General features: G+C 26.8%; 1 protein-coding gene across 9 annotated transcripts; it reads left to right on the top strand.

Moving 5' to 3' along the window:
* Positions 1-6: 6 nt before the first annotated feature.
* LOC107450541 (protein tweety) lies at positions 7-27,589 on the top strand. 9 transcript variants are annotated; one of them, XM_043041248.2, is made up of 15 exons: positions 18-349; positions 3,535-3,701; positions 5,288-5,448; positions 7,071-7,182; positions 7,777-8,012; positions 8,618-8,713; positions 8,820-8,892; positions 9,674-9,743; positions 10,095-10,150; positions 10,226-10,327; positions 11,716-11,855; positions 12,388-12,489; positions 14,950-15,105; positions 18,509-18,575; positions 23,912-25,078. In XM_043041248.2, the coding sequence occupies exons 2-15, from the start codon at positions 3,540-3,542 to the stop codon at positions 23,975-23,977; spliced, it is 1,599 nt and encodes a 532-aa protein (XP_042897182.1). In that variant the 5' UTR covers positions 18-349; positions 3,535-3,539; the 3' UTR covers positions 23,978-25,078. The 9 variants fall into 9 exon arrangements, with proteins under 9 accessions (XP_042897189.1, XP_042897190.1, XP_042897182.1 ...); XM_043041250.2 differs by having other exon boundaries at positions 23,788-24,292; XM_043041249.2 differs by having other exon boundaries at positions 23,996-24,292.
* The last annotated feature ends 335 nt before the right edge of the window (positions 27,590-27,924 follow it).

The raw sequence follows: 27,924 nt of genomic DNA on the forward strand, positions 1-27,924 counted from the left end.
GCAGAAAAGCTCCACCTAGTTCAACAGAAAATGAACTTATGCATTGCTTTGAGCCATGTCAAGCTACGCACTGGCGAACGCAGTAATCGTCAATCGGTCCCGTGATGTAAATTTTAATTATTTCCTGCTTGTTGACTGAAATTTATCTTACCTGGGGGACTAAAAATTATGATGATCTTACTAATGTAATGAACTAATCATGATTTAAAACTCAAACTTTTTCATTATCTCTCATAATCCTTTTTTTCTATGTGTCAAATTCGCATTTGAAAAGCAAGATGGTTTGATTCGTTTAAGCTAGGCTTACATTTTAACAATCATAAAATTGAAAAGTTTTATTGCTAAAAAAGTAAGTATAACTGATTGTATTGTTAGCAAACTTTATTTTTTAGTAAATTTTACATAAATTAAAGTATTCATTATTGATATTTACATAACAATCACACATTTATTTAGCATCCAATTACTCGCTTACTACAAATATAAATATTTTGGTCTTTAATGTGCGATACTAAACAATCCAATTTTTTTATCTAATTTTACGGCAGATAGGTCTTAAAATTAGATTAAAATTGTCTTTTATACATTGATTTCACTTGTAATAAATTTTCATCAAAATGTGTAAAGATCTAATGATGGTGCCAAATATTCATTATTGAATTCACCTTTATTTTCCATAAATAAAAATTTCGTATTTAAATTTTTGGACAATTTCTGATAAAATATTTTGGTATTTATTTTCCTTCGATATAATGATCTATAATAAGGCTTTCCTAAGAGAGAATTTTTATTATGAATAAATCCCTTTATCTGAATTTTATTATTATTAAAGTAAATGTTCAGAAGAATTTATTATTTATGTTTACATTTTTTAATTAAAATTGTTATTTACTATAAATGCTCAAACTACATTAATATTGGTTTTCCGTTAAATAATCATTGAATGACATTCATTTTAATATAACTCTAAGACTAATGCATTTGCTACCAAGACTAAAATTTTTAGTGTCTTAAATTAAAGCTTTATTTATTTTATTTTAGTGCTTTAAAGATATTTTTTGACTCTTGCAAATAGTAAAAATTAGCTTATGTGAGAGATACTCACAAGAGTCTGTCCAGACATTTTGTGAAAGGTCCGTTTTTGTAAAATTGTGAAAAAATTACTCGTAATTTGTGAATATAAAATAAACATTAAGTCGCATTCTTTCAACCAGGGTCCGCTATTGTGAATTTGTGCAAATAGTGTCCATTTGTGCAAAAAAACTTTCAAGGAGTCTTTAAATTGTAAAGACATACAAGATTATGCTCAACGCTGTAAAATTATAATTAAAAAAATTAAATTTTAAAAAATAAACAGCAATTACAGCTACTAAATTAGTAATGCAGCATTTAAATATTTGGTATTTAGCCTACACTGCTGAACGCAGAATATTAATTTTGGACGAATAAAGGAAGAAGCGTCTGCTGAAGACAAAATTTAGTTCGTTTACATTTGTCTTTCTCCCTCCCTTTCCCGGGAAGGATTTATTCGATTAACAAAACAATAATGAAGATATACAAATTTGTGAAGGGTCCGATTAAAAGATAAATTATTTTGTTAAAGGTCTGTTTTTAAGTTAAAATATTTTGTGAAGGAAAAAAATGAAAAGATATTTTGATATTATATTTGATATGATGATTATATATGAAAAGATATTTTGTGAAGGGTCTGTTAAGGGGTCACAGTACCTTTGCAACAATTTTTTAAAATAAAGGTATAATCATTCATTTTGAGGATGCTTTACATGCTCATTTAAGTTATAATCAATAATTTATCTTCAAAAATTGATTAAACTGCTTAATTTTATTTAAATTTTAAAAAAAGTCGAAAAAATTCTAAATTTTTAAATCCCTAAGGCTTTTTTATTTCAACATATTTTCAAAAAAAGTTTTTTTCATAGTGCTTGCAATATGTATCTTAACAATTTTGTGCATTCATTTGTTGATATATCAATTAGAATATTTTTTATAGATTATTTTGTAAAAAAGTAGAAAAAAAGGGTAAAAACTCCTGTTAGGTAGATATAACATGCCGTAAAAGTTGTAATACCTCATAAAATGCTTATTCCATGCACATTTTAAATAAGAGTATTATACTCAAGATAAAAAAGTTTACTTCAAAGCTTTATCTTAAATAGAAAAAATTCCTTAGGGATTTAATTAAGATTAAGACACAAAATTATCATCTATGCGAAAAAGCACTTTGAAGTCAGACTGCTGAGCAAGTTTCTGTATTAGAACAATTTAAAATCATTCATAACTTTTTTAAAAATGTAGATAGAAAGATGAATTTTTTTCTGTACATTTGAAATAGTTTGAAGTTTTATTATAAGCAATAAAAAAATTTTTGGTATTTTTGTCATTTTTTGGGTACTGTGACCCCTTAACAGACCCAAATTTCTTCGAAACAGACCCCTGACTCATAAAGCTACTTTTATGTACATTTGTAGAAAAAAAATTTATTCAATCATGGATTAATATGTGATCTTAGAAACCATACTAATGTTTTTCTAGTTGCTGAAAGAATTTGTGGTTTTCCTCTCCGTGTAACTCAAATTCGGGTTAGTTTAATCAAAAAGTCCTCCACAAAGGCAAATTTCTCCTAATACTTGATCCAGGAGTTCCCTTGTCTAGATTGGGTTCAAAATTACAAGGCTACTGAGCTGAACATTAGTAGTCGTAAACCCAAAAAATTGGGTCAGCTGTTCAATGACAGTTATAAATTATTTTGGTGCATGTGCCACTACATAAATCTTCCCTAATTACCCAACATCAGAAAATAATTCATACAAATAGAGTTATTTCTGAATTATTGTCATTTTGAATTATTTATTTAATAATAATGTAAATTTATTTCAATGATACCAAAAAATGTGAAATTGTGATGTTTATTAAATTTTTTGGAAGTCTGAACTAAAATTAATGGTTTTTGCTGGATAATTATCAAATAAGTTCATCAGGAGACTAAGCCAAACCATATGCAATGACCATAAATAAAAAGTAGTAAACATTAAACTTGTCAACCCACTTTATCCAACCTCAGCCTGTAAAATATAAGTAAATTTTTAGCAAGGTTTTATATTGCTTTATGCCAACCAGGTGGCCGAGTTGTTAGCTTGCCTGACTGCAGAGCTGATGGTTGCGGGTTCGAATCCTTCTCAGGGCATGGATGTTTCTTTCTCTCTCTGTGTGTTCTATGCCCTTTCTCCTTTGTGTGAATGTGACCCGCCCTATAAACGGGTTTGTGGTGGTGTGACGTGGGCGACGCTGCTCCACTGCCGTGGCTTCGCCGCAGGTGCCCATTGAGCAACAAGAAGAGAGTATCAGTTCTGGCATAGAGGCCAATGGGACAATGCATAATCCCGCCAAGTGCCCGCCATTAAAAAAAAAAATGCTTTACTGAATTAAAAGAAAAAGTACCCAATGTGTTGCTTAGAAATTTTAGTTGTAATATTTTTTAAAAATGTTTTACGATGCAATATTCTTTATTTCCAGGCATTATGGCTCCTAACGTGGATCCAGGCATTTTGGCTCCGGATGTGGTACGGGATACTTACCACATATCTCACATTGCAGAATGGTTCCATGCCTTTCCTCATGTGGACATAACATTTTCATCAGTAAATACTACATTTGATCCAAGTAACAGTGCTTACTTGGAGGTAAAAGCCTTCTATTCCTTTATGATTAATTGGTTTAAACAATTATTTAACTTTTTAATATAAAATAGTCAGCTTTCTGTTGATTAAACATCAAAATAATACTTTTTTTTAGGATGCACAAAAAATAATATAGCTTTAAGATCAATAATAATTTGATTATTCTTTAACTAAGGAGAACAATGTTAATTAGTCATGATTGAAAGTTTAAGTATACTTAAATGTATAATTGTTAAGTATACTGAAATGTATAATTGTTTCAAAGCGAAAAAATTGGCAGTTATTCACGTGTTGTCTTCTCTACTTCTTTCAATCTCTTAAATGCTTCTTAGCATTGGACCTCACTTGTGCACATGAACGCTTTGCCTGATTTTCTGCAAAGTGCTACCTACATAAAATAGATATAAAAAATAATAATAAAAAAAATAATAACTTATAAATTGTTAACTGTTTTTTCAATTTTTTTAGCGGAAGTAAATTCTGTTATTTTATTTATTTATTAACTTGTTAACAAGGTACGTTATATAGTTTTTATTTTTGTGTTATTTTTGCCTAAAAGGTGGCACATTAACCTTTTTAAGGCTGTAGGTTTTCTCCCATATTATCTGTCAGGGTTTCCACGGGTCAGGGAGAACAGGGAAAACCTGGAATTGTCAGGGAATTTTATTTTAACTCCAAAAATCAGGAAAAGTTGTAATTTTTTTTAACGAAAACCTAGAATATTCCTAAATTATCCCTGGAAAATAACCAGTCTTAAGATTGTCATTAACAGTTATCAGTTATTGAGATTTGAGTTAAATAATTCTAACATTTATTACAATACAGTTATATTATATAGTTTTTATTTTTGTGTTATTTTTGCCTAAAAGGTGGCACATTAACCTTTTTAAGGCTGTAGGTTTTCTCCCATATTATCTGTCAGGGTTTCCACGGGTCAGGGAGAACAGGGAAAACCTGGAATTGTCAGGGAATTTTATTTTAACTCCAAAAATCAGGAAAAGTTGAATTTTTTTTAACGAAAACCTAGAATATTCCTAAATTATCCCTGGAAAATAATCAGTCTTAAAATTGTCATTAACAGTTATCAGTTATTGAGATTTGAGTTAAATAATTCTAACATTTATTACAATACAATTATTTGTTATAAAAATTTCACATTTTAGTCAAACTGAAATGTTTCCATCCTCATTTAATGATATTTTTTTTATGCAGAAAATCTAATATTTCACATTACAAATAAAACAATCAAAGTTTTCTGATGAAAATATGGTCTCAATTTTCATAAAATTTACCTGAGATACCTGGAAAAGTTAGAGAATTTTTTTTTCTTCAGAAATTAAGTGGAAACCCTGATCTCTATAATGATTTACATAGAGATTTAATTTATTCACCTTCTTGGGCAGTTGGTCTACTCACACAAACTCACTTTTGCAACTCTGTTGCTCCGGATGCTTGGTTTTCACTCACAGACCTTCTCGTTAATAGTTTTTCCAAAATTAATCTTAAACTCTCCAATTTAAGACTCAGTTGTTTATTTGTTTTAGTATATAATTAAAATATTTTGCCAAAAATTATTATTTTCTTTACAGGCTTTAGGGATAATCATAGCTGTTCCTGGGTTCTATTTGATTTTAACATTATTGGCATTTTTAATCTTCTTCTTGTGTCGTTGTTGTGACTCTAGTTTTAAAAGAAAAAGAAAAATAACCCCTCTAAAATGGACTCTTGGCTTTTTTGCCATTCTTTGCTGGTAAGTAATCAATTTTTAAAGTCTTGTATGTTTTTATTTGAGAGTTTATGTATTATATTTATACTCTTGACCCATTTTTTTCAAGTAATGTATAAAATTACTTATGTGGTTCATATTATAATCCTAAGAATTTGACTGAAAAAAGCAGAGGAAAAAAAAAACTTAAGTTCAATACATTTTTTGTGATTGCTGTTAAATAATAAATACTGTATTTTTACTAGTCATCACGTTTGTGAAAATAAGCATGTTAAAATAAACTATATTGATTCTGGAAATAAATATAAAATATCTTTTGTCCATCCTTCCCTAATTCTGCAGTGTCTTTATTTACAAATTTTAATGTAGTATGTGTAGGTTTTTTATTTAATATTATCATAATGTGCAAAATATTAACTTATATATTTTTGCTGTATTTACTGCTGCTCATAATTACCGTTAATAAAAATGGATATTTCTCTTTCTTTCATTTATTATTACTAATTGAAGACGAATGTTTCTGTATCATTAAAATACCACAGTAACAGTCTATTCTTCTTACATTTGTTCTTTATAATTAAAAGCAAAAAACCATTCATTTGAATAATTATTAATTATCAGGGTTGATCATTTCTTGCCTGTAATGGATATTTTAATTCATATTACACATTTTTGTTTTTTAGTTATGAACTCTAGACGACCAGTATAAATAAATAATTTAATTAGTATGTAAGTGTAAGTTGCTAAGTTTACAAAGAACGTTAAAAAAAAATATTACATATATTTGCAATATATTTTATAATCAGAAGGCTTTAAAGTAGTTTTTAGATGCCTAAAAATACAAAATATGTACTTAACCAGGGTTGCCACTCCACAGGGAGACTAGGGAAAACCAGAAAAATACAGGGAATTTAAAAATCACCTAAAATAACAGGGAAAATGCAGTGAATTTTTATTTTGGTCTTTTAAAAAATGGTGACCACTCAAAGCGTAATCTATGGGATGTTTAACCATGATACTTTAGCTATGCTAAACTATTTCATTTACCATAGCATTATTTAAGTATGTTCAGCTGTTTTTCCAGCAATTGAAACTAATAAATATAGTTAGCCCAATATAGCTCACACGAGAGCACAGTAATTGTTGTTTCCTCTTAATATATTGCGTATAACATGTACAGGGAATTTTTTTTCCCTGTACATGTGTTTTCCCTGTACAGTGGCAACCCTGTTAACTATATAAAATTCACAGAATACAAGATTTATAATTTTCTTCAGCATTAGAGCTAACGTCAAGCAAATGAATCAATTTTGGTTTGCTTGGCTTTTGAAATTTTCACCTCTTAGCAAGTAATTAAACAAATAGTCTATAAAGTATATAGTTCTTCCTTAGTTATAGAAATTTCTTAACTGCAAATTTCATTGTTTACTCCCACAAAACAAGTGTGGTTTATGAAAAATTGTGATTTATAGAAGTATGTTATAAAGATTTTCTCCTGTATTATAATTAAATATGTGGAGAAAAAAAAAGATTTTACAGACATTTATCTTTGTTATTGGACAGCTGCAACTTGCAGCTTTCGTAATGCAATGTGTTTTATTATCTTATCTGCATTTTACAAATTTCTTCATTAATTCACTTTTTAGTGGTGCAATTGCTGTAGGGCTATATGGAAATGAAATAGCTCACAGAGGTATCGATAAAATTGAATCCTCAGCCGTAAACATCTCCGAAGTTTTAACTAACGTGAAGGGCCAGGTATGTTGGGTTTAACATAATCAAATTGCTTTCTTTTCGTATCCTTTACAATATTTTTTTATATGTGCTATTTCATTTGCGACAGGTTTGAATTCTCAGTACTGAAAATGTATGCTGTTATTATTATATTATGTTAAAACTTAAAATTTTTAAATAGAATTTGCAGTTAACATATTTTTCAAATTTTTGTCTAAATAGTAAAAGCTATTTGTTTAAACTTCTTTCATTATTTGTATTTATCTAAAGCTTTCCAAGTATAATGTTTTCCTATATAATATTTTTATGAGTATTTCAAAAAGACTTGTTAAAAATTTCATTTTTAGCTTGGGTGGTTGGGCAACTTTACGACCTAATAAAAACATTTTAGTTTTATAAAATGGAAGTATTTACACACATTGTCCGAAATATTTTACAGTTGTAAATCAAAAAATAAAAACAATGTAACCATAAAAAGTTAACCGCAAATTTATCTATTTTTATGTGATTAAAAAAAAAAAAAGAAAAAACCATCTCATGATATACTGTTCATATCTCAAGGCTTAACCATATATATTTTTTTTCTTCAATTTATTAAAAAATTTATTTTTATTTTAGTCAATTAAAATAGAATCTTTGTTAAATGATGACGTTGACCAAGATTTGCAGAAGCTAGAAGGTTTGTTCAATGTTGTGCAAAACATTTCTTTAAGAGATTTTTTTGACAATGGTCTTGAAAGGATGAAAGAAAATGTAACAATAGGCTTGAACAAAGTTAACGACATCAACCATAAAGTGGACAGTATGAATTTTCAAAATATTCCTGGCATTATTGATGAAGTAGAATTCATCAGGTAAAGCACTTTATTTTTTAATCTTTTGTATTTCATAGTTGGTTGTTAAAGCTTATTCGGAAACAGTCATCTTAAAACTGTAATTCCAAAATTTTGATAGTAAGAAATAAAAATAAATATAACCTCTGATACATTAATAAATCATAGGAGCTGATTGCGTCCAATTTTTCCTGCTAACTTCACCAATTTTCAGCCTCTGAAAATTTGCATAGGTGTAGTAGTTTAAGGCAGTTCTCAAGGAACTGCCTCAGCTGCCACGGAAAATATTCAAGGATTGCATACTGAAAGGGTCATTAATGAAAGTTATTGTGTCACCAATCTTAGTAGTTAATCAAATTCAGAGTTATATTTGAAATGCTTGGATAATTTTTTAAAGCATCAATGCAAGACCTTTCTCTAAATATTTCTTGTATATAATTTTAATTTTTTCAATTGAGTACTAAAAAAAAAGAAAAAAAACTTCATCAAAGTTTTTTTTTTTTTAATTTGTATCCATATAATTCATAAAATGTGTGTTAAAGGTAAAAATTAAATTAGTTCAACATAATGTATGTTTTTTATTTTTTAAATTTGTTTTTAATTTAGTGCAATTGTTCTTATTTTAGATGGTTAGCTACTATAGGTCTATTATGCCTTTTAATCATACTGTGTTTAACACTTATTTGGGGTGTTATCAAACATTCAAGATGTCTTCTAATATTGTAAGTTAAACTCAATTTTAATTGGATGAAATTTTTCTGATGGTTGTAGTATTAGACTTAGCGTTATTATCTTGTGTTTTGACAATTTTTCGTTTTAAATTTTTAGGTTTTCAGTGTTTGGACTTCTCTCTGTTGTAATATGTTGGGTTTTAGTCTCTTTGTATGTTGGTATCTGTGTGGTAAGTGAAAACTAAAAAGAATGTTTTCCCAATTTAAACTAAAATAAAGTATAATAAAAATCTTTTTATTTTTTTCTTCTATATTAATTTTTTGTTCGTCAAAATACTAACATAATCATAAAAGCAAGAATTTAAACATCAGTAAAATTTAATTTCATCTGTTTTTGTAATAAAACTTTTGAAATTAAGTATAACTGATTAAAATTTTGGATATTTAGTTTAAATCTTTAGTGCTTTATGATAGTCTTTTATAACTTGTAACTCTACTGGATTAACCAGTAGTCTACTGAATTTTGCCAGTTTCTACTGGTTTAATGGTAATTTTCAATGTCCTCATTGAAATAGAATTTTTACACTATTTATTGCTTGTTTGAATATTTAAATAGGTATTACTAATACATAATGAAAAAAGCCTCATTTATAGTAACCTGTTTATTTTTTTTATTCAGGACAACCTTTTGAAATTATGAAATATTTTAACTATCAATAATAAATTGCTTATAAAAATTGAGTTAATATAATAAACTTTTCAAGTTCATTTAATGACAATCGTAAAAAAAAATATGGCATTGTTATTAGTGTAATTAAGTGTTTGTATTTTGATGACAATGAAAATAGCTAAAATTCACTATATGTAAAATATTTAGTATATTATACAACAGTTATCATGAACTTTATATAATTTAAAAAAATCAGACTTTTAAAAAAGTTGTGATTTTCCTAATGCATTTTAGTATATATAGTTTTCAATTTAATAATGTATTTGAATTTTTTCTTAAAGGCTGGTTCTGATTTCTGTCTTGACCCAGAACCTTTCCTGTATCAGCAAACCAGTGGGGTTGTTGAATCAGGTATGTACAAGTGTCAGGTGATCAAGTCTCAAGGGTCTTAAGTGTTCTATGTTATGTAAATATTTTGCCTTTCTTCCCTTCCTTGTGCTGCTAGTGTAACATTTTTCTTACTTTAAAAATAAACTTTTTGTGAGTCTATCAAAAGAAGACTGAATTTGATAAAAATTTATTTAGATAAGTCAAAATTCAGGTTAGAAAATTTTAAATTTTGCAATTACTAAAAAAATTAATATATTTAAAAAATATAATTTTAGGATTACCTTATACACATATTTAAATCTATGAATGTTTTTATATCTGTATCTATCTATCTATATATATATATATAATTTTTTCCTTTTCTAATATTAGGGGTTTTGACGTATTATATTCATTGTGATGACAAGGTTCAAGATCCTTTTAACAAGGTAAATCTTTTTTCTTTTTTTTATAGTTTTATTTGTCTTTTCTTTTTTTTAAAAAGTTTTTTTCTTTTTTATTAGGCAATATCAGAAGGTTCAAAAGCTCTGAAAAATGTAAATGATACTCTGAAAGAAATAAAGGAAGTTACTGATGAAATCATATTTCCTGATAAAGGAACTGTTGTAAGAATACTTATTTTTTTCCCATAATTTTTTGATTAAGGAAGTGATGTGAGAGATTGTGTGTTTTTATGAACACTTTGATTAACAAGTTTGTGATGTTTCATTTCTACCTAAATTTGTGCTGGCGATATTTTAGATAATATATTACTTTAATTAAAAAAAAATTTTGTAAGTATTTTTATGAATCTTATTCCCTGCGTATGTATGTGTGTGTATGTATATATAAGTTCAAAATGAAGAATAAAACAAAGAAAAATTATAGACATATGAAAAAAAGGGGGTGGGAAATAATAAGTAAAAAAATAACAAACAACATATTATTTAAAAAAAAAAAAAAGTGAAATTTTAATTAAAAAACCGGAAAAAAAAGATATAATCTTTTCTTCAGCCCACACGATTATATCCGCAAAACAGAGTGCTTTCTGANTGAAATTAAGTGTATGTTTTTATGAACACTTTGATTAACAAGTTTGTGATGTTTCATTTCTACCTAAATTAGTGCTGGCGATATTTTAGATAATATATTGCTTTAATTAAAAAATTTGTTTTGTAAGTATTTTTAGGAATCTTATTCTCTGCGTATGTATGTGTGTGTGTATGTATATATATATATATATATAACATTTCATTAATAAATTAGTTTTATGTAATGATTTCAAAGATTCTTTTTACTAGTAAATATTTTTATTTTTACTCTATTATTTGGATAGAAATCACAGTTATTAACTTTTTATTATTGCAATATATATTATATTTCCAATTAAATGCGCTTAACATAAACTATTTTTAAGAGTTGTCTAATTTAGCAATAAAAAGTGTCATTTGTCAGTACTTTAATAAAATTATGTAAGAAGGCTGACATAGCCTTGTTAATTCTGTCAATTTAGGTTTTATTCATTTAACAGAAAAAAATATTGACTAAATAAATGTTTTTGTTTTTGTCTATAAAGGAGTATATGAACTTTTCAAGGGACTTTGCTTTCTTTAAAAAAAGTATATAGAACTTATGATCCTATAGGTATTCTAGTAATTCTTTCTGTTTACATCAGACACTCATTTTGTAACATTATTTTGTTGACTTGCCTCACATCAATTTATTTCTATACCAGTATACTCTTTGTATATGAACATTACTAATATGAAGTAATAAAATGTTTACTTACATGAGTGAGTACTCAGTTCAAGTTAACTTTAACTCAACTTACCAAACTTTCAAATGTTGTTGGCTTTTGGTGCCTTCTGCATTTATTCAATCTCATCCTCATATAAAGTTCAATTTTTTAAATTTTTTTTAACATTCTAATCAAGTTATTGATACACATTGTTACTCAAGTGCACATTGTTTGCATAATACTTTTTTGTAAAAAATGTAATTTTTTTAATTTAAGATTAAGGAGACATTGGCTCACTTGGCAGACCATATTGATCAAACTGGAAGGTTGCTAGAAGCTGTTGTAAGCTACGTGAAATGTTACAGAATAAATCAAGAATATAAGACAGCAATGGAGGCTGCTTGCACAGGAACTCTGTAAGTTTGAAATAAAAAAGTGTTAACTCAACTTCTAACACCAAATAAATTATATCTTTATTTGTAGCCTTGTATGTAAATATAACTTTTTTTTTTAAAGGGATTAATTTTAACTTTTTTTTTTCTTCCAAAAAGATTGTAATTGTGGACGGAGAAAAATATAAAATCCGAATTTGTAATTTAAAAAATATAAAAAATAATATTTCAAATTTTTTTTATGCCGTAAATTATTTTAGACAAGAAAGAAAATTTAGGGGGGAATGCATAACTTGTAATGTAATTGAGTTTCTTAGAAATTCGTTTATAGATGCTAATTTAATGGGGAAAAAAATTTAGTTAAATTCAATTTATAGATAAAATTTAGTATCATATCCACCATGAAGAAAAATGTTATTTAACTCGTTTTTGCAAAGTTATTCTTCTTAAAATTTTGGATAATGTAATACATGGATTATAATTATATAATACATAGAATTTGAAATTAAGTGTATCTGTTTATTTTATTCCTGAAGTTCATATTTGTTTAATTTAGTGAAGGAACTGCATTTATGTTAGTATCAGCTGTAGGAAGTGGATTATTGTTCACTGTACTTATTTGGGTGGCATCTCATACATGGATACATATTAGAAAAAAGTAAGTTTCCTTCAGTTTTAATTTACTTGTATATAACAAACATAAACTCAGAAATATTAAATTTATTTAATATCACATCTTTTTTTTCTAATTATAAATTTAAGTTTTCTTTTTTAGAGAAATAATTCCTTGTAAGTAAACTTAAATTCATTAAAACAAAAATGTTCAAAATATTACAAGCTATTCACTAAAAGTTTCATACTAATTTTAATTGTGCAATCAATGATGAACCTCTATTCAAAGGTGGATTTTGCTAACCTTATAATGAAGGAAATGATTTAAAGAAGGAAACAATTTCTTTATTGATGAAATTGTTGATTATTACTCGAAGGATGAAATTTATGTTTAATAATAAATTTGAATGGTCTAACTATGCTATCTAATCAGTTTACTGTCCGCCTCAAATAGTTTTCATTGTATTACTTGCTAATGCTGGTTTTATAAGTTTGAGGTTGTTCTTTATTTTTTTTTTTTTTTTTTTTTTTTTTTTTTGTTGTTGTTTGCATTCTTGTTTTTCCAGCGTTTATTCATCATTCATAGTGTGAAGTTAGATTTAATTTTGATATCTTGAATGTGTAATATATAATATAGTTGTTTTTTAATTATTTTTTTAAAAAACTCAATTTTGCATTGAAGTCCTTGCGTAATAAATTTTTAAAAAAAACTGCTTTTTCAAAATAAAAAATTAATTAATCAAGTAAATCAGATATAAAAGATCTACTAGTAAATGTAGATACTATAAAACAAATCTAATCTTCTGTAAGTAATTGACAAGGTTGAGCAGTTTGAAAATGCTTGCTTATTATCAGAAGTATATTGTAGAATATCTCTTAGTATTTTTTTTTTCCTAAGACAATTAAGGGAGGGTTTTTGATGAAGTGTTTTCAGACTTTTAAGCAAAGAATTTTTTTAATTATAAATTGTAAAAAAGGGGAGGATGCATGTCTACTATAAAGCAAAATATGACATTTCAATATTTAAATAATTAATTCCACCTTTTTACATAATTTATTTTTATTTTGTTTCAAACCAAGCAATGTGTAAGAGGATTCTTTCATTGAAAATGCTATAGTTGAAGCTCAGATTTGTGAATGATAATAAAATTAAATAGAAATGAATAATAATAAAAGTAAAATAGATTTTTATTTTAAAAGCAGCATGCTAAGTATCTTAATACTGTATTTTAATTTTTTGCTAACAAAAAATATTTATATAACTTTGTATATCAATTATTTTATATTATTGGCCCTTCAAAATTCTGCAATTTTAAAAAAATGAAAATATTTTTTTAAAATCATAGTGTTACTTTATACAACCTGTATGATTGATTGCTTCCATCAGATTTAATTTATCTCCTTTTACTGCAAATTAACTAGTGATCTTAATTCCAAGCAAAATCTCATAAAACAGCTTTAATAACTTTACCTCAATTACAATGGAGATTTTTTAAAATGTACTTGGGGAAAATGGTAGTCGTTCCTAAGATTATCGAAATAAGAGTAAATTGCTGACCATTTTAAGTATTAAGAAACTGGAAAGGAACCTGTATTGAAAAGCTGTTGAGAGATCATTTGATAGAGATGATTGCTGTTAAGGTGCAGTAAAATTAATCAATGAATGACTATTTTTTTTTATTTCTGATTAATTTCAGTTAAAGATCTCTCTTTTTTTTTCATGTTTAAAATTTAATATTTTAAGAATGACATTTTTATTGCATGTGCATGTTTTGTATTTTTATTCTGGTGTTTATATTGATGATTTTATTGTGCCTAATTTTTATGTATGTTAAGCACGAAATATATATCTTTTCATTTAAGAACTGTTTTGCATTGTAATTTATTGTTTTTTGCATATGTTATTTTTAATGTATGTGCCTTATTTTATGATTTTGCATGTTTTACTTTGCAATTCACATAGGGCTTCAATTTTAAATTGGGACTGTTATAAAAAAAATAAAACATTCAATGTTGTGCTGATTTTTAGTGATAACTATGGCCTTTTTTTTTATTCAATTAAAGAAAAAGTTAACATGTGCTTATATGAGGAAAGAATTTTAAGCTAATTATACATATGAAAAAAATTTTTGAGTCCATAAATATTGCTCATATAGTTGTATCCGAGAATGTTTATATAATTTTTTATCATGTTTTGTGTTATTGTTTCGTTTAAATATAACCTCCAACTATCAAGCAATATCTAGTTTTGAGTATTTTGGTATTCACTAATTTTCTTTACTTTGATCTATCTTCATTTTTCTGTATTATTATAACAGAATGAAGAACTAAAGCTGTATTTCTAATGTGAAAAATTGGAAAAATTGGTCATGGCCATAATGAGCATGCGAAAGAAGGCTTGAAACAGTCCTGATTTTTTAATTGCAAAACTGTGTGATTTGAAATGATTATTTGCATGTAAGATTTTGTTATTTACTTTGTGAATTCCTTCCAACTCATGACTTAGGCCAGCAGTGGAAAATATTGATGAAGAAGATCCTTTCCTCCCTCGATCGTCCACTATGATGCAGTCAAGGAGAAACCGCGAGACGTATGGCAGCACTGGTTTCCGTCCCCGTTCAAGTCATACCCCACCCCAGACCCCTTACTTCAATACATCTTTGTGAGCTTCTAATTTTGTCTCTACTGTGCAGCCTAATCTTTCTCTGCTTACGCTTTTTTCCATCTGGATTTTTACTCCTCAATAGCTGGCTCAATCTTTGTTACTAATATCCGTAAAAAAGCTGGTACATGGGGTGGAGGCATGCTTAAGCTCTTTTTTGCTAATTGTTTAGTCTTAAGTGTCCTTATAATTAATTAATTGTATGTCTCGTATGAATTAATAACTTGAATTCCAGATCGAAAAGAATCAATTACTGGTCCAAATATAATTAATGTATGTGTTAGTCTGAAAATAGGACATAAAAATATCCTTTGCTGAGCTCTTACTGAAAAAGTGACTATTTATGTCTAGGACTTATGTAATGAAGTACACTATCTACCAATAAGTATTTGGACACATGTGAAAAGAAAAACAAACTTCAAAATGAAAAGAAAAACAAACTTTATTCATAATCAATAGTTGGTAGAGCCTCCACGAGAGGTAATTATAGCATGAACTCTCCGGGTAATACTTTCCACAAGTCCTTGTGTGGCGGCTAGTGGTATTTTCTTCCACTCGTCCTGGAGAAAACATGTAAATTCCTTCACCGATTTTGGGCGGGTAGTACACCCCTTAATTCAGCAATCCAACTTGTCCCAGAGATTTTGATAGGGTTCAGGTCTGGGCTCTAGGCAGGCCAGTCCATTCGATTAACCCCATTACTACCATACCAAGCCTTGGTGACCCTCGCAACATGACAGCAGGCATTATCATCCTGGAAGTAACAGGGGTCCCCCCCCCGTAAAACTGCCACAACGTAGGAAGCACATTCTCATCCAAAATAGTGCTGTAGGCATCTTGCATGGGACTAATACGGATGTTGTTCCCTACACGATATATACCGACGAAGAGCAGGGAAGTATCTCAGGACCGCAGGATAGTCATTTGCATAGGTGTCCAAATACTTATTGGTAGATAGTGTGATAGGTTATATGAATTTACGTACCCATTTAATATGTTTAGAAGTAACCTCTACCTGCCGCAATGTACTTCTGTACTTTGGATATAAAATGTTTGGAAACAACTTTTGAAATCCTTGTTTGGCTTGTTTTTTTAATTCTGACATTTTGAGCTTTCTTAATAATTTAGACATCTTTGAACCTTGTTTCTTTTGCATATTTTTGATTTTAGAGGTTGTGGAGCTAGAATTAATCACAATACTCTTTAAGAATATCTCTTTCAAAATTTTTGCCTAAAACTGATTATTTTGGAACAAGGTTTAAGAATGCTGTAGCTATTAAAAGTTATTTGCTAAACTTTTACAGCTAAGTATACAAATGTATTACAGCAGGTGAATGTTACTACAAAACATAGTAAATGGATATATAATTCTTATAATGTTTTCAGGAGTTAGTAGGTCAGTCCTGTAAGCTGCATTTTGTATATAAAATGTTAAATTAAAATTTTTTAAATCCCACTATTAAGTTTCACACCAATCCTTAACATAATAGAATTTCAACAGAATTAATTTTGAAAAAATTAGGAGCTGATGAAGTATTTAATAATGTAATTTAAAAACTTGATGTATATTGATTATCCTCAGTTCAAAATTATTAAAAAGATTTATTGTTAAATAATCTTATACAGCAGTTCTAATAATCCAAATTGACACTAACTTGTATAGTTAGAAACTACTTTTAAAACGACTCGACAAACACAAGTGTCTAAAAACAAAAGTTACAAAAACACACATTTCAAGCAAATTATAATTTCACTTGTAATTCAGATACTTAGGATAATGTATATCTTAGATATTTCAGATAATTAGTTTATTTCTATAATTAAATCACCACTTTATTTGTATTAAAGAAAAAGTTAACTTCCTGTTTATGTTATTTTCTTTTCATTTTCTGCATTTTCTTTTCTTGTTTTGCTTTATATGTTTGATTTAAAAATATTAGTTGCTTTTTTTAAAATGTTTATTTTCTCTTTAAATGTTAATATATCATTTTTAAGTTTTCTTTAGAAAATAAATTTTTTATTTCTTCCAAAAAGTTTATTAATAAAAATTGTAGCCAAGAAAATGCTTATAATTTTTGTATTTTGAAGTATTAATTAACATCTGAAAATTAAAACCAAGAAAATAAGTTGCAAAATAATTTATTAGCCATTCGTATTATGAACCATAAAGTATTTCCTTTTGTTATATTTCCTCATTATACACAATTCAAAATTGGGTAGCAGAGCTAAACCCTCATTTTCTAACAATTTATTTGGATGAATTTTTCTATAAAATTTAAAAAAAATCTCCTAAATTTCATTTTCCTGAAAGGAAAAAATTTCAAAATCCAATCCATTGAAAAAAAACCGTTTAGGTAATTCTAATATGTATCATATCCGTTTTTTTTAAAAAGAAGTGCTTGAATTAACTTGTTATAAAGCCTATGGTAAAAATTTTCCTTATTATTTAGCACTGTGCTCAATATTCTTTTATTATTCTGTTTTAAGTGTTGAATTAATAAAGTATTTAAATATAGTCTAAACAATTCTATTTATAACTCACTAAGTTTAATGTAGTTTTTGTTAATCTTTTGTATTAAACATTCAAAAAATCACATTAATATTCAGTTTCCTATTTTTTACTCTTTAATTATCTTGTAAAGAACAATAAATTACTTGAAATTTAACTCTGGGAAAATTATATATTGGCTGTTAAGTTTTTTTATAACTGAAGCTCAAAGAAATCTCCCAAAAATTTTGATTAAAAAAATCATTAAAAAATAACGATATCGAATTGTGTATTATAATAGCTTGGGTATGTAGAAGGGTCTTCTCGTAGGTCAGTATGTATTTATAAAATTAAAATGTTATTTTACTCACCTACAGCAATCTTTTGAAATTATAAAAAACAAATAACATAACAGATATCATCCTTAATGTTAACTAGATCACTTTAATTGGAATTTAAAAACACCATAATAGCTATTCTCAAATTCCACAATTCTTTTTCAACAACAGTAACTTTTCATGCCACCACACTTAAAATAGACAAAGAAATTCACAGCAGCAGCTGTGGTACAAAAAAAGAGCATGTTAAGAATTTTAATCTAATAAATAATGGTAACAATTATTTAAAAATGGTTAAGCTGAAACACCAGAAACTAATTCCTCATAATTAATCAAATGAATCACACAAACAGGTAGTAATTAAACATAATTATTGCATAATCAATTATTTTTTAATTTAAAATTTGACTTGCAATAATGTCATACTAAAAGTAGTAAAATTAAATCAATGAAATTTATTACCAATTATCTCATTATACTTAGGTCTGCAATAAGGTTGCATTAGTGTGATGTTAACTATCAATTAGAAATCAATAATTTACTACGAACTGTGTTTTATGTTTTTTTTTATTTTTAGAAATGGACATTCTGGCAATCATGAAGACCACAACTATTTGCATGGACGTTACACTCCTCCTCCAGCGGTGAGTTTATTGCATTTTTAAAAAAAGATTATATAAAATTATGGTTGTGTTCAAATGTTTTTATGTTCAGAATATTTTTAACATGGCAGTGGATTCTTGTTAAGTCTGAGTTATGGTTTTATTTGCTTCAAAAATTGTAAAATTAAGATAACCTAAGATAAAAATTTTGCTTATTACTGATTAAAAATATTTATCTCTTATTGGAAATAGAATAAATAAAAACATCAAGTTGCAAATTTCCTATATCAGCAAACTTCGTATATATAAGTATTTTATACTAGTGACTTATGTAAATGTTGCTATTTAAAAGAAATACTCACTAAATTGAGATAAAGGCATTTAAAAAAAAAAATTCTTAATATTGTGAATTGGGTAATTTGAATTTTTCTTAGCTTTTTCTTTTCCCTTAACAGTTAGTTACTGAACTTAAGAAATGATAAGTGATTGCAACAATGCAAATTTCACACTAATTGTATTTTAAAAAAATATTTATTTGTTTTTAAAATTATCTATTTTAACTTTAAGCTAAGTAAGCTGTGAATTATTAAAAATCTATTTTTTTCGAAATTAATAATGAAAACAGTGATAAAAATTATAAACCAATACTATTGAAGAATTGGAAGTCATAAGTAATTACCTCTGAATCTGTATCATCTTTGATTTTAACATTAGTTTGTGATTATAAAAGAATCCATTTCAAGCTTTATAGCTTTGTGTAAAATTTTCATTATTAAACACATTGCTACATAATATTTAACTATTTATAAATCTGTCAACTTGACTTATCAAGAATCATCTGTCCTTTAGATATCTGTCTTGACCAGCATGAGAGCAGACATTAGAATTAGTTTAACAACATTGTTTTTTTTTTATTTTTTATCTCATTTTAAAAAAGAGAACAGTTTTAAGTTTATTCACATTAATGTTTTCTTCATCTACATTTTCTCCTACCGAAACAAGAAGTTCACCAAAACAAGAGCAGATATTTCTTTAGGAAATTCTTCCTGTCCATGTATCCAAGTGTTTTCCATGTTCGGTAAAATCTTTCTCCAGGATTTTATTCATGTTTGCTTTTTTACTGACTCCCAAGCGGTCATTTCCCATTCCAATTTTCTTTTTTAATAAGTTCCTTCGGTATTACTTTTTCATTGATAGAATTACACCTTGATCCAAAGGCTGAATTAGAGCTGTTATATTTTGAGGCTTTACCAGAAAATTCCCATCTTCAGACTTCAAAACTGTATGAGCGAGTATTACGGATGCACAGCACAGCTTTCTGTGGTAGGTTTTTACACTTGAGATGTGTGCTAACTTGAGAGATGGATTTTTTGTCAAATCAGTCTTTAAAAATATTTTTTAATTATCCAGCCTTTCCTTTCATGGAAGTAGTGCACTGGGGATTGTTTGCTCTTGTCCCTCTGAATAATCTCGTTTTTTTAATTTCTCTATCACTACCAGTTTCAATTCTCAAGATTCTGTAGCATTACCGCTCATCTTTTTTCTTATTCTTTCGTTACTGTGTCTTGAAGCTTATGTCCTGAAGCTTGTTGCTCATTTTTTTTTTAATGCCGATGAATGTTCTGATGTGAAAATCGCAATGGATATAGGGCTCAGTTTCAATATTAACCTTAGTCTTATATAGTTTTTGGTTTAGAAAGAATACTGAATAAAATTCTAAAATAATTAATTCAGTAAAATTTAAAGTCTAAAATGGTTATCTTACATTTAATTTAAAGTATTGTTGGTCAAGATCGTGTTTTGTCTTTTAAATTATTCTCTTTTGAAAGTTACACTTTTTTTTTTAATTATCACAAATTCTGATGTTGTCAGGTAAATCAATAATAATCAGTATATATATATTTGGAAAATTGGTTGGCAGTGATATAATATGCATCGGTATGGATAAATAACATATTAAATTCATATGCAATATGATTCAAAGCTGAATTTTAACTTCAATGTGATAATTTTTCCTGGTGGCATCAGATTAAAAAAAAATTTACAAATAAACCTCTACTATGCATATTACCTTCACCTTTTCCAAATAAACATGAGTTCAAGACCTGAAATCTTTTCATTTATTTATTATTATTCTCTTGGTTCTCCGTTTCAAACAGATTTGGAGCTTTATAATTTTTCAAAGTTCTTCTGCCATTCAATTAATCAATATCTGATAAACAAATTATATCAATTTATGATATTTTTGTGCCTAACATATTGTTGACCAATGACAAGTTAACTCGTCATTGGTCAATAACATTTGACCATGCAATCAATATTGAGAATGTTTTATGTTACTTCTATATTTAAATACAAATATAATATATAATAATTATTAATTAATTAGTTCTTATTTTTTCATGAGAAAGTACATTTTTCTAATCTAAGCTAGAAAAATAATTTTATACACCTTTGAAAATATCTTAAACATTAACTCTTACAAAAAGCTTTGTTACCTTGATCTATCTATATAGCTTAAGGTGACTTGTGTGGTAGATGTGTGTAGTAAAGGTTTATTATGAATGTTAAGGGTATGTTTATTAATACAGATAAGAAATCTCAACTGTGTTAATTAAATTAACTAAAAAAAAAGTTTGATATGTTCATATTTCATAAATTATCATTGACCTTCATAATTATTTATAATATCTGAAACCTTTAGAACTGAGCTTTTATTTATTTCTTCAGAGGTTATTTTGGAAAAATCTAAAAAACTAATTGTTACTCTAATGAGAAACAATGTAGTGTTATTCAACTTATTAAGGCAAAAAATATTAGTGTATGTGCAATAAAAACAAGATTTTTATTTTTTGACGCTAAGTGAATGTTTTTGAATACTGATAACAAGTTTATCTATGGAAAAAATTTTAAAAGTACTTCACTGTATCAAATTATCTGAAACATAAGATTACTACCTAACATACTTCAAGGGTACCGAAAATTTTTCATTTTTGTGAAAACTAATTTTTAATGAAACTTAAAAGAGGCTAATTTAAAGTTTTAAACTTTACAATTTAGTTTAAAACAGGGGTGCAAACTATGTCAGTGAATAAAAGAAGTCCAAGGAAAATCGAGATCTTGGGAAATTTTTGGTCTAATTATATTAAAACAAGGAATTGTTACAAAGTTTTTTATTGTAAAGAAAAAAATTCTTTCCAGGCTATAATCATAAATTATCACTATTTCAGTATGCTTTGATTTCTGATATTTTTATCATTGTTGCTAATTTATTAAAGAATTGTGTAAAATGAAATGAATTTTTTTCATTGGGGGAAGAAAATTTTTTTATAGAATACAAGCTTTACTTTCTAAAAATATTTTTAAAAAATTATTGTAATTGGAAAAAAAAGGGTTATAATTTTGGGAAAAATTTCAAACCAAAATAATAATAATAATAATAATAAAAACATTCTTGGAAAATATTAGGCTCTGAGAATTTCATGCACCCCTGGTTTAAAACTTAAAATTTTATACAGTTGAGAATTTTATTTGTATTTGATTTCCGACATTACTAATTATGACATTTATTTTATGGGGTATAAGTTATTATTATTTATAAATGAGGCTTATGAATGCATTTTCTTTGCATTTTTACAAGTAGATGCAGAATGGCTAGTTATGAAATATATGTTGCATGCAATAATTAATTGGAATAAATAATCAACCTACTCTTAAAATATTTAAAATTTCCTCTATCATGTGAATTGAATTGGAATGTCATTTATTTTCTTTTCTTAACAATTATCTTAAGTTTTTCTTTAGCAAATTTTATAATGGTTTTTTCTTTAAAAAAATCTTTTTTTTCCTTTTTTCTGTGGCTTTTTTTAGCATGATATGCATGATTTTCATTTTTATGGTTAACTTCTTTAAATCAAATGGCTGCTAACTTCACATTGAGTTATTATGAACACCTAGACAAGCATAAATGATTGTAAAATTGTCTTACATTAATTTGTAATTCACTAACCCATTGTGTGTGTTAAATTTATATGATTTTAATGTAATTATAAGAAAAAGCTATAGTAAAAAAACTGCAACTATTGCGTAATATAAATTCAAATTCCTTGAATCTACATTTAATTTTTGTTACACAATTTTTTTTCCTCATTTGTAACAAGTATAAAAATAAATGTCTCTATTAAGAATAATTTCCAAATATGCACGGTAAACTTAATATAGTAGTAAAAATATGTATATATTCAGTACATGTCTAATAAGATACTTTTTAGGTACAAGATGTTGATATATAACTAATTTAAAACACATTATTGGTAGATAAAAATAATATTTTCAATGTAATAATAATAAAAATTATTAATTGATGTAAATATTCATTTTAAAATCTTTTCCAAGCAGATAACTTATGATGTATATTAAAATATTGCTTCATAAGACCATATAACAAAAATAATACTTAAAATAGTTTATAAATGCAATAATAGTATCTTTACAAACTTCATAAATCGTATTTTGCTTTATCAGCAGAATTACAATTTAGTATTTTTACTCCAAATTAAAATAAAATGTTTTGTTATAATTCATCCTGTAGAAACACACTTCAGGAACTGCTAGGAATAAAAAGAAATACTTATTTGAAATCAATTAGTATCAAAATTTATTAAATATAATCCTACTCTTTTTGCAAGAATTATTTTAATTATTTTCCTTGTATTATTGTTTCCTCTCTTTTTTACAAATAAACTTTCTACACTACATTTTTTCCCTCGTTATGTATTACATACATTGATTGTTGCCTGATTTTACTGTATTGATAAAAGTTTTTGCATTGATAAATTTTTAATCAGTTTTGTTTAATTAACCATTCTTAATTTTTATAATTATTTTCCTTTAAAATGTTTGCAATTTTTGTGTGAAAATAATTCTTGTTACATAAAATGAACCTTTAATATTTAAAATTATTCAAAATAAGTTAAATTCTGAGAATTATACCAATTTTGTTGCATCATTTAGGACACTAATTTCATTATGCTTGTCTAGAGTTAAATATACGAAACCTATGTAATTCACGTAAACTATACCAATATATATATAAACTTAACTTATTTATAATTAACTTAAACAATAGTGACTTATTTATAAGCTTATTTTCTTTTGATGTTAGAGATTAAAGCAAAGTAAAAAATAAAAGAACACGCCTAAACTAATATTACAGACATATGTAATAAACACGCATAAAATATATCAATTTCAGATCCGCTAAAATTCAAAAAAGCTAGCAGCCATCGTTGATAGCAGTCTGCCTTGCACTTTGTTTGCACTTTAAGTTTAGTTTGCTTGTCTGTTCTGTGACTGACCCCCTCCTCTCCATGCCTCAGTATGACCAGTTGTCTGGGGGCCATCTCATGGGGCATGTGGGATCTAAAATGAACTACCAGGCCTGAATGTCCCTTCCTCTCCAGCCCGACGCTGATCTCACCTGTGCCACCAAGTTCTGAAGATGGAAGAGGAGCACCACCTGTTGGAAACTGAATAGAATCCTTTATCTTTCTTTTATCCTATCTTCTGTAATTCAACCTTGTTCAAAAGAGGAGCTCTCTACTCAGGATTTGGATACTTTGCATTGGAAGAGGAAGAAGATTTTTTTTTCTTTTGTTTGAGAGCTCATTTATTACATTTTAAGGTAAAGCTATGGCAGATATTTAAGTAAGCCTTATATTTCTGATATTAGTGTCTTATGGAAACAAGTTCGCTCAAAACAGGTGCATGCTAGCTAGGTTTGAAAAAAAAAAAAAATAGAAAGATTGCCTCTGTGTGATTACTTTCACAAAAAACCTTGTTTCTTAATTACTTCTTGAGTTTCATAATCAAAATACAAAGTATTTGTGTCATTTATTTATCTTTTTTAGATGCATGATTTTAGATATGTCGTAACCTCGGTATGATTTCGATTTAAAAAAAAGGTGTTTTTATATATATATGAACCTCTGTAATTGTAATATACACTGAAAAATTTGGCTCTTAAATGCAACAATATTTATGACTTGCTGATGAATGGTATGGTTTAATGGTGTTTTTTGGATATCCATTTTGAAGCGGTGCTCAATAAGTCATTGATGCTCTGTGTATTTGAACTCTTTAGATTTCATTTTACAGTGTCTGTTAAATGTGAATCAGTTGGATGTAGCATTATAATGCAGTGTTTTCTCTTCTCTCACTGCTCAATGTACATAGCAATGCTTAGCATTTAAAGTTTTATTTTATGATTGTTTATGTTTAGATGTTTAATTGTAACCTGTTGTACATTGAAAAACCTTTTATACAATTCCATCGTCCACCTTTTCTTAGCATTAAAATTTTGATGATATTGAAAGTGTTTAGTTTGGGTTAATGTCCAACATAGGGATGCCAACTAACATAGCTACTTGCCTATTGCAGTATTTTTTTCCCCTTTAAATTGTAACGAAAATTTTACAAGCTAATTATTGGATGAAAATTTTCACACCTACACCACTTCAATTTCATGCTAAAAGCATATTATTTACGTGTATTTACCTATTCGACGATGGTTATAGATAAAGGCTTACTATGGATGTTTTCCTTATCTAAAATTCAGAGCTTTACAAGAAAATTATAAAGGTTCTAATTTATTTATTTTTTAATGTTTAGATTAACTATTTAGGAGATTAATTATTTTAATGTTTTTTTTTGTGCTTATAAGTGTCAAGGTGTTTTAATCCATTGGTAGTTTTGTCATTTTCGTTTCTAAATGTTCACCCCTTTTTTATGCAACTATGTGAACAACAACCCCCCCCCTCCTTTCAATAAGAGAACTGAAAGGATTTTTTCCCCCTCCTAATTCTAGATAGGTGGGTGTTTTGAAGCATTGTTGAATGATTCATTTTATGCATCTGGCAGCTTATAAGTTGAATATTTTTGATTTAAAGTTATGGGAAGTATTTTTTTCTTTGTAGGCAAATGTATCTAAATGTTGGCATTCCTACTAATATTTCACATAAAATCAGATGTGCTTGAATAAGAAGTAATTTATACATATTGGTTAGATGTTCATATGTTTATCAATAAAATTTTGTGTCGAACAAAAAACTATGCATATTGTGCAAAGACGTTTTGAATTTTATAGTCTTGTCTATTTCTGCTGTATAAAACTCATAAAGTAGGTAAGAGTGTAGTGCTTTATCTGTACACGACTTTTTTTTAGAGTGATTTAAAAACCTATTTGCTTTTGTCATACACTGCATATGTAGATTTAAAAATTTCTCTATAGATTTTTTAATCTATTTAGTCTTGTTAACGATGTGAAAAGTTTTAATATTTTAAAAAATATATTTTTTGGAAATTATAGATCAAGATTTTAATCTTCTTTTTTTTCGCACAAAAATTGAAGTTAATTTTTTTGTAATCTTTTATACAATTTTTATGTTTTGTTAAATTAAATCCATGTAAATTTTAGTGTGATAAATAATGTTTTAACTTTTTAACCTATAAATAATAAAAATGTTCATCAAATGTTTATTGCCGGAAGTACTTAAAAAAAGCTTTCTTTGCAATTTTAGGTACATGCATGTCAACTAAGACAATTAGATTATAAAATCTAGCTTTCCTTTTAAAATGTGTGTGTTGTCTTGTACGTAGTGTTGTATTGATCATGACCACTTTTAATGCAAAAAGATTAAAGTACAAATAACAAACTTCTCAAATTCCCACAAAAATGTGAAATATGAAATATCTTTTTCATTTAATTGATGCTTTAAATCATTTTTCAGTGAATATATCCAATTTCTATTATTCTGTCTATTTTAATATTTATTAAAATAAATAGTTTTGTTAATTTAAAGTAGTAGTAAAACCAAAGCTATGTTTTGTGTAAAGAATTTTTGAATTACTGTTTTGATAAATTAGGTTATAGATTTGTAGTTTTACTATGAAAATTTTCAAAAAAGAACTGACAATTAGCTGCATCCAAATACAATTATTTTATCACTAAGGGTGTGCCATAATTATTGTTGCATTGTTTTTTTAATTGCTTATTCATTCTTTATATCTATTTACATTTTTATAGCTTTGAGTAAAATTTCAGCTAATTTCTTTATTGCTTTAATACTATTTCATCAAATTTTCTCTTTTGGAACAAGATGAAGTATCATCTTTCTCATTAAAATTTTTATCGATACAATTCTAGAAATGTGTATCAATCTTTAAAAGTATGCAAAAATTAAGTGTGATACACCCTTAATGTCTCTATACATACATATTTAGTGTCTTATTTCTATGCATTTATAATTTATATAATTTCTTAGGCAAAATATTCTTCCAATTATCTTAAAAAATTTAAGCGTAAATGTTGAAGAGTGAGTATTATTTTGAATGTGCATACTTATCTGTGAGTCCTTTGTAAGCAAATTATTTAGGGTTTTGATTCTATGAAATGTTTTAAAAAGTTGCAGCTATTAGTTACACAGTTTTAATCAAAGTGCATTAAAACGAAATATATTTGTAAAAAATAATTTCATGCATGAAGTTTTGCTTCATATTTTGAAAGGTGTCTTTCTTAAAATACGCATTAGTGTTATATGTCATTAGCCCTTGACTGTGATAGTTGTTACTTTTTTTTTTGTCCTTTTTGTTGATATGTGTTGTATAACTGTAGTATTTAAGTATAGCTCAACATCAGCTTTCATATAGACTTATATTAGCTGCAGTTTTTTGCAACTCAGATTTTCCAGTTTTAGGCTTGTAAAGCTAGAACTGCTGATTGCCATGACTTTCCGGTTACTTAGTATTCAATATTATGAAATTTATAATTACATTTTTAGTGAAAATTCATAATTTTATTCATTACCTTTAAGAGCATAAAAAGATATTCTACATCAAAATATATTTACTTGAAACTATGTTAATTCATAGCATATTAAATGTACCTTTTCATGTATGTCGTTAGTTACACATAATTTTATATTAGTATCCCTAACATTCGATTGGTAAATCATTTTTTTTTTAAATTAAATGTAGTTGTAAAGGATCATCTGACTAAATTTAAAAAATGAAATTATTAATATGAAAATAAAGTAGAAATTAATAAAAACCTTGTCTGGTACACAGCATAAAAGCTTGTTTAAATGTTATATTTAGTTATTTTATCTAGGACATAAGACTGAACTGATTTTAATTTTATTCAGTTCCTATTATCATAAACAACTTGACACCTTATCTCAGGTTATTTAAGAATTCCAACCATGCCTTTTTTTCTTTTCTTTTTTTAACCATTCCTATTTTTCTTTATGTGCATAGTCTGTTGTTAGATAGATTCAGATAAGGAAAGCCAAGTACTTTGTTATTTATATTTACTTAATGATAAATATTATAGAAT

Source organism: Parasteatoda tepidariorum, chromosome 7 (assembly GCF_043381705.1).
Source record: "Parasteatoda tepidariorum isolate YZ-2023 chromosome 7, CAS_Ptep_4.0, whole genome shotgun sequence".
In the NCBI taxonomy this organism is placed as follows: Eukaryota; Metazoa; Arthropoda; class Arachnida; order Araneae; family Theridiidae; genus Parasteatoda; species Parasteatoda tepidariorum.

Excerpts from the sequence above, each read along its gene's own strand:
- LOC107450541 (XM_043041248.2), top strand. The coding sequence starts at position 3,540 with ATGGCTCCTAACGTGGATCCAGGCATTTTGGCTCCGGATGTGGTACGG. Across the intron at positions 15,106-18,508 it reads CCTTACTTCAATACATCTTT|AAATGGACATTCTGGCAATC; the intron begins GTGAGCTTCTAA and ends TTTTATTTTTAG. Across the intron at positions 18,576-23,911 it reads GTTACACTCCTCCTCCAGCG|TATGACCAGTTGTCTGGGGG; the intron begins GTGAGTTTATTG and ends TCCATGCCTCAG.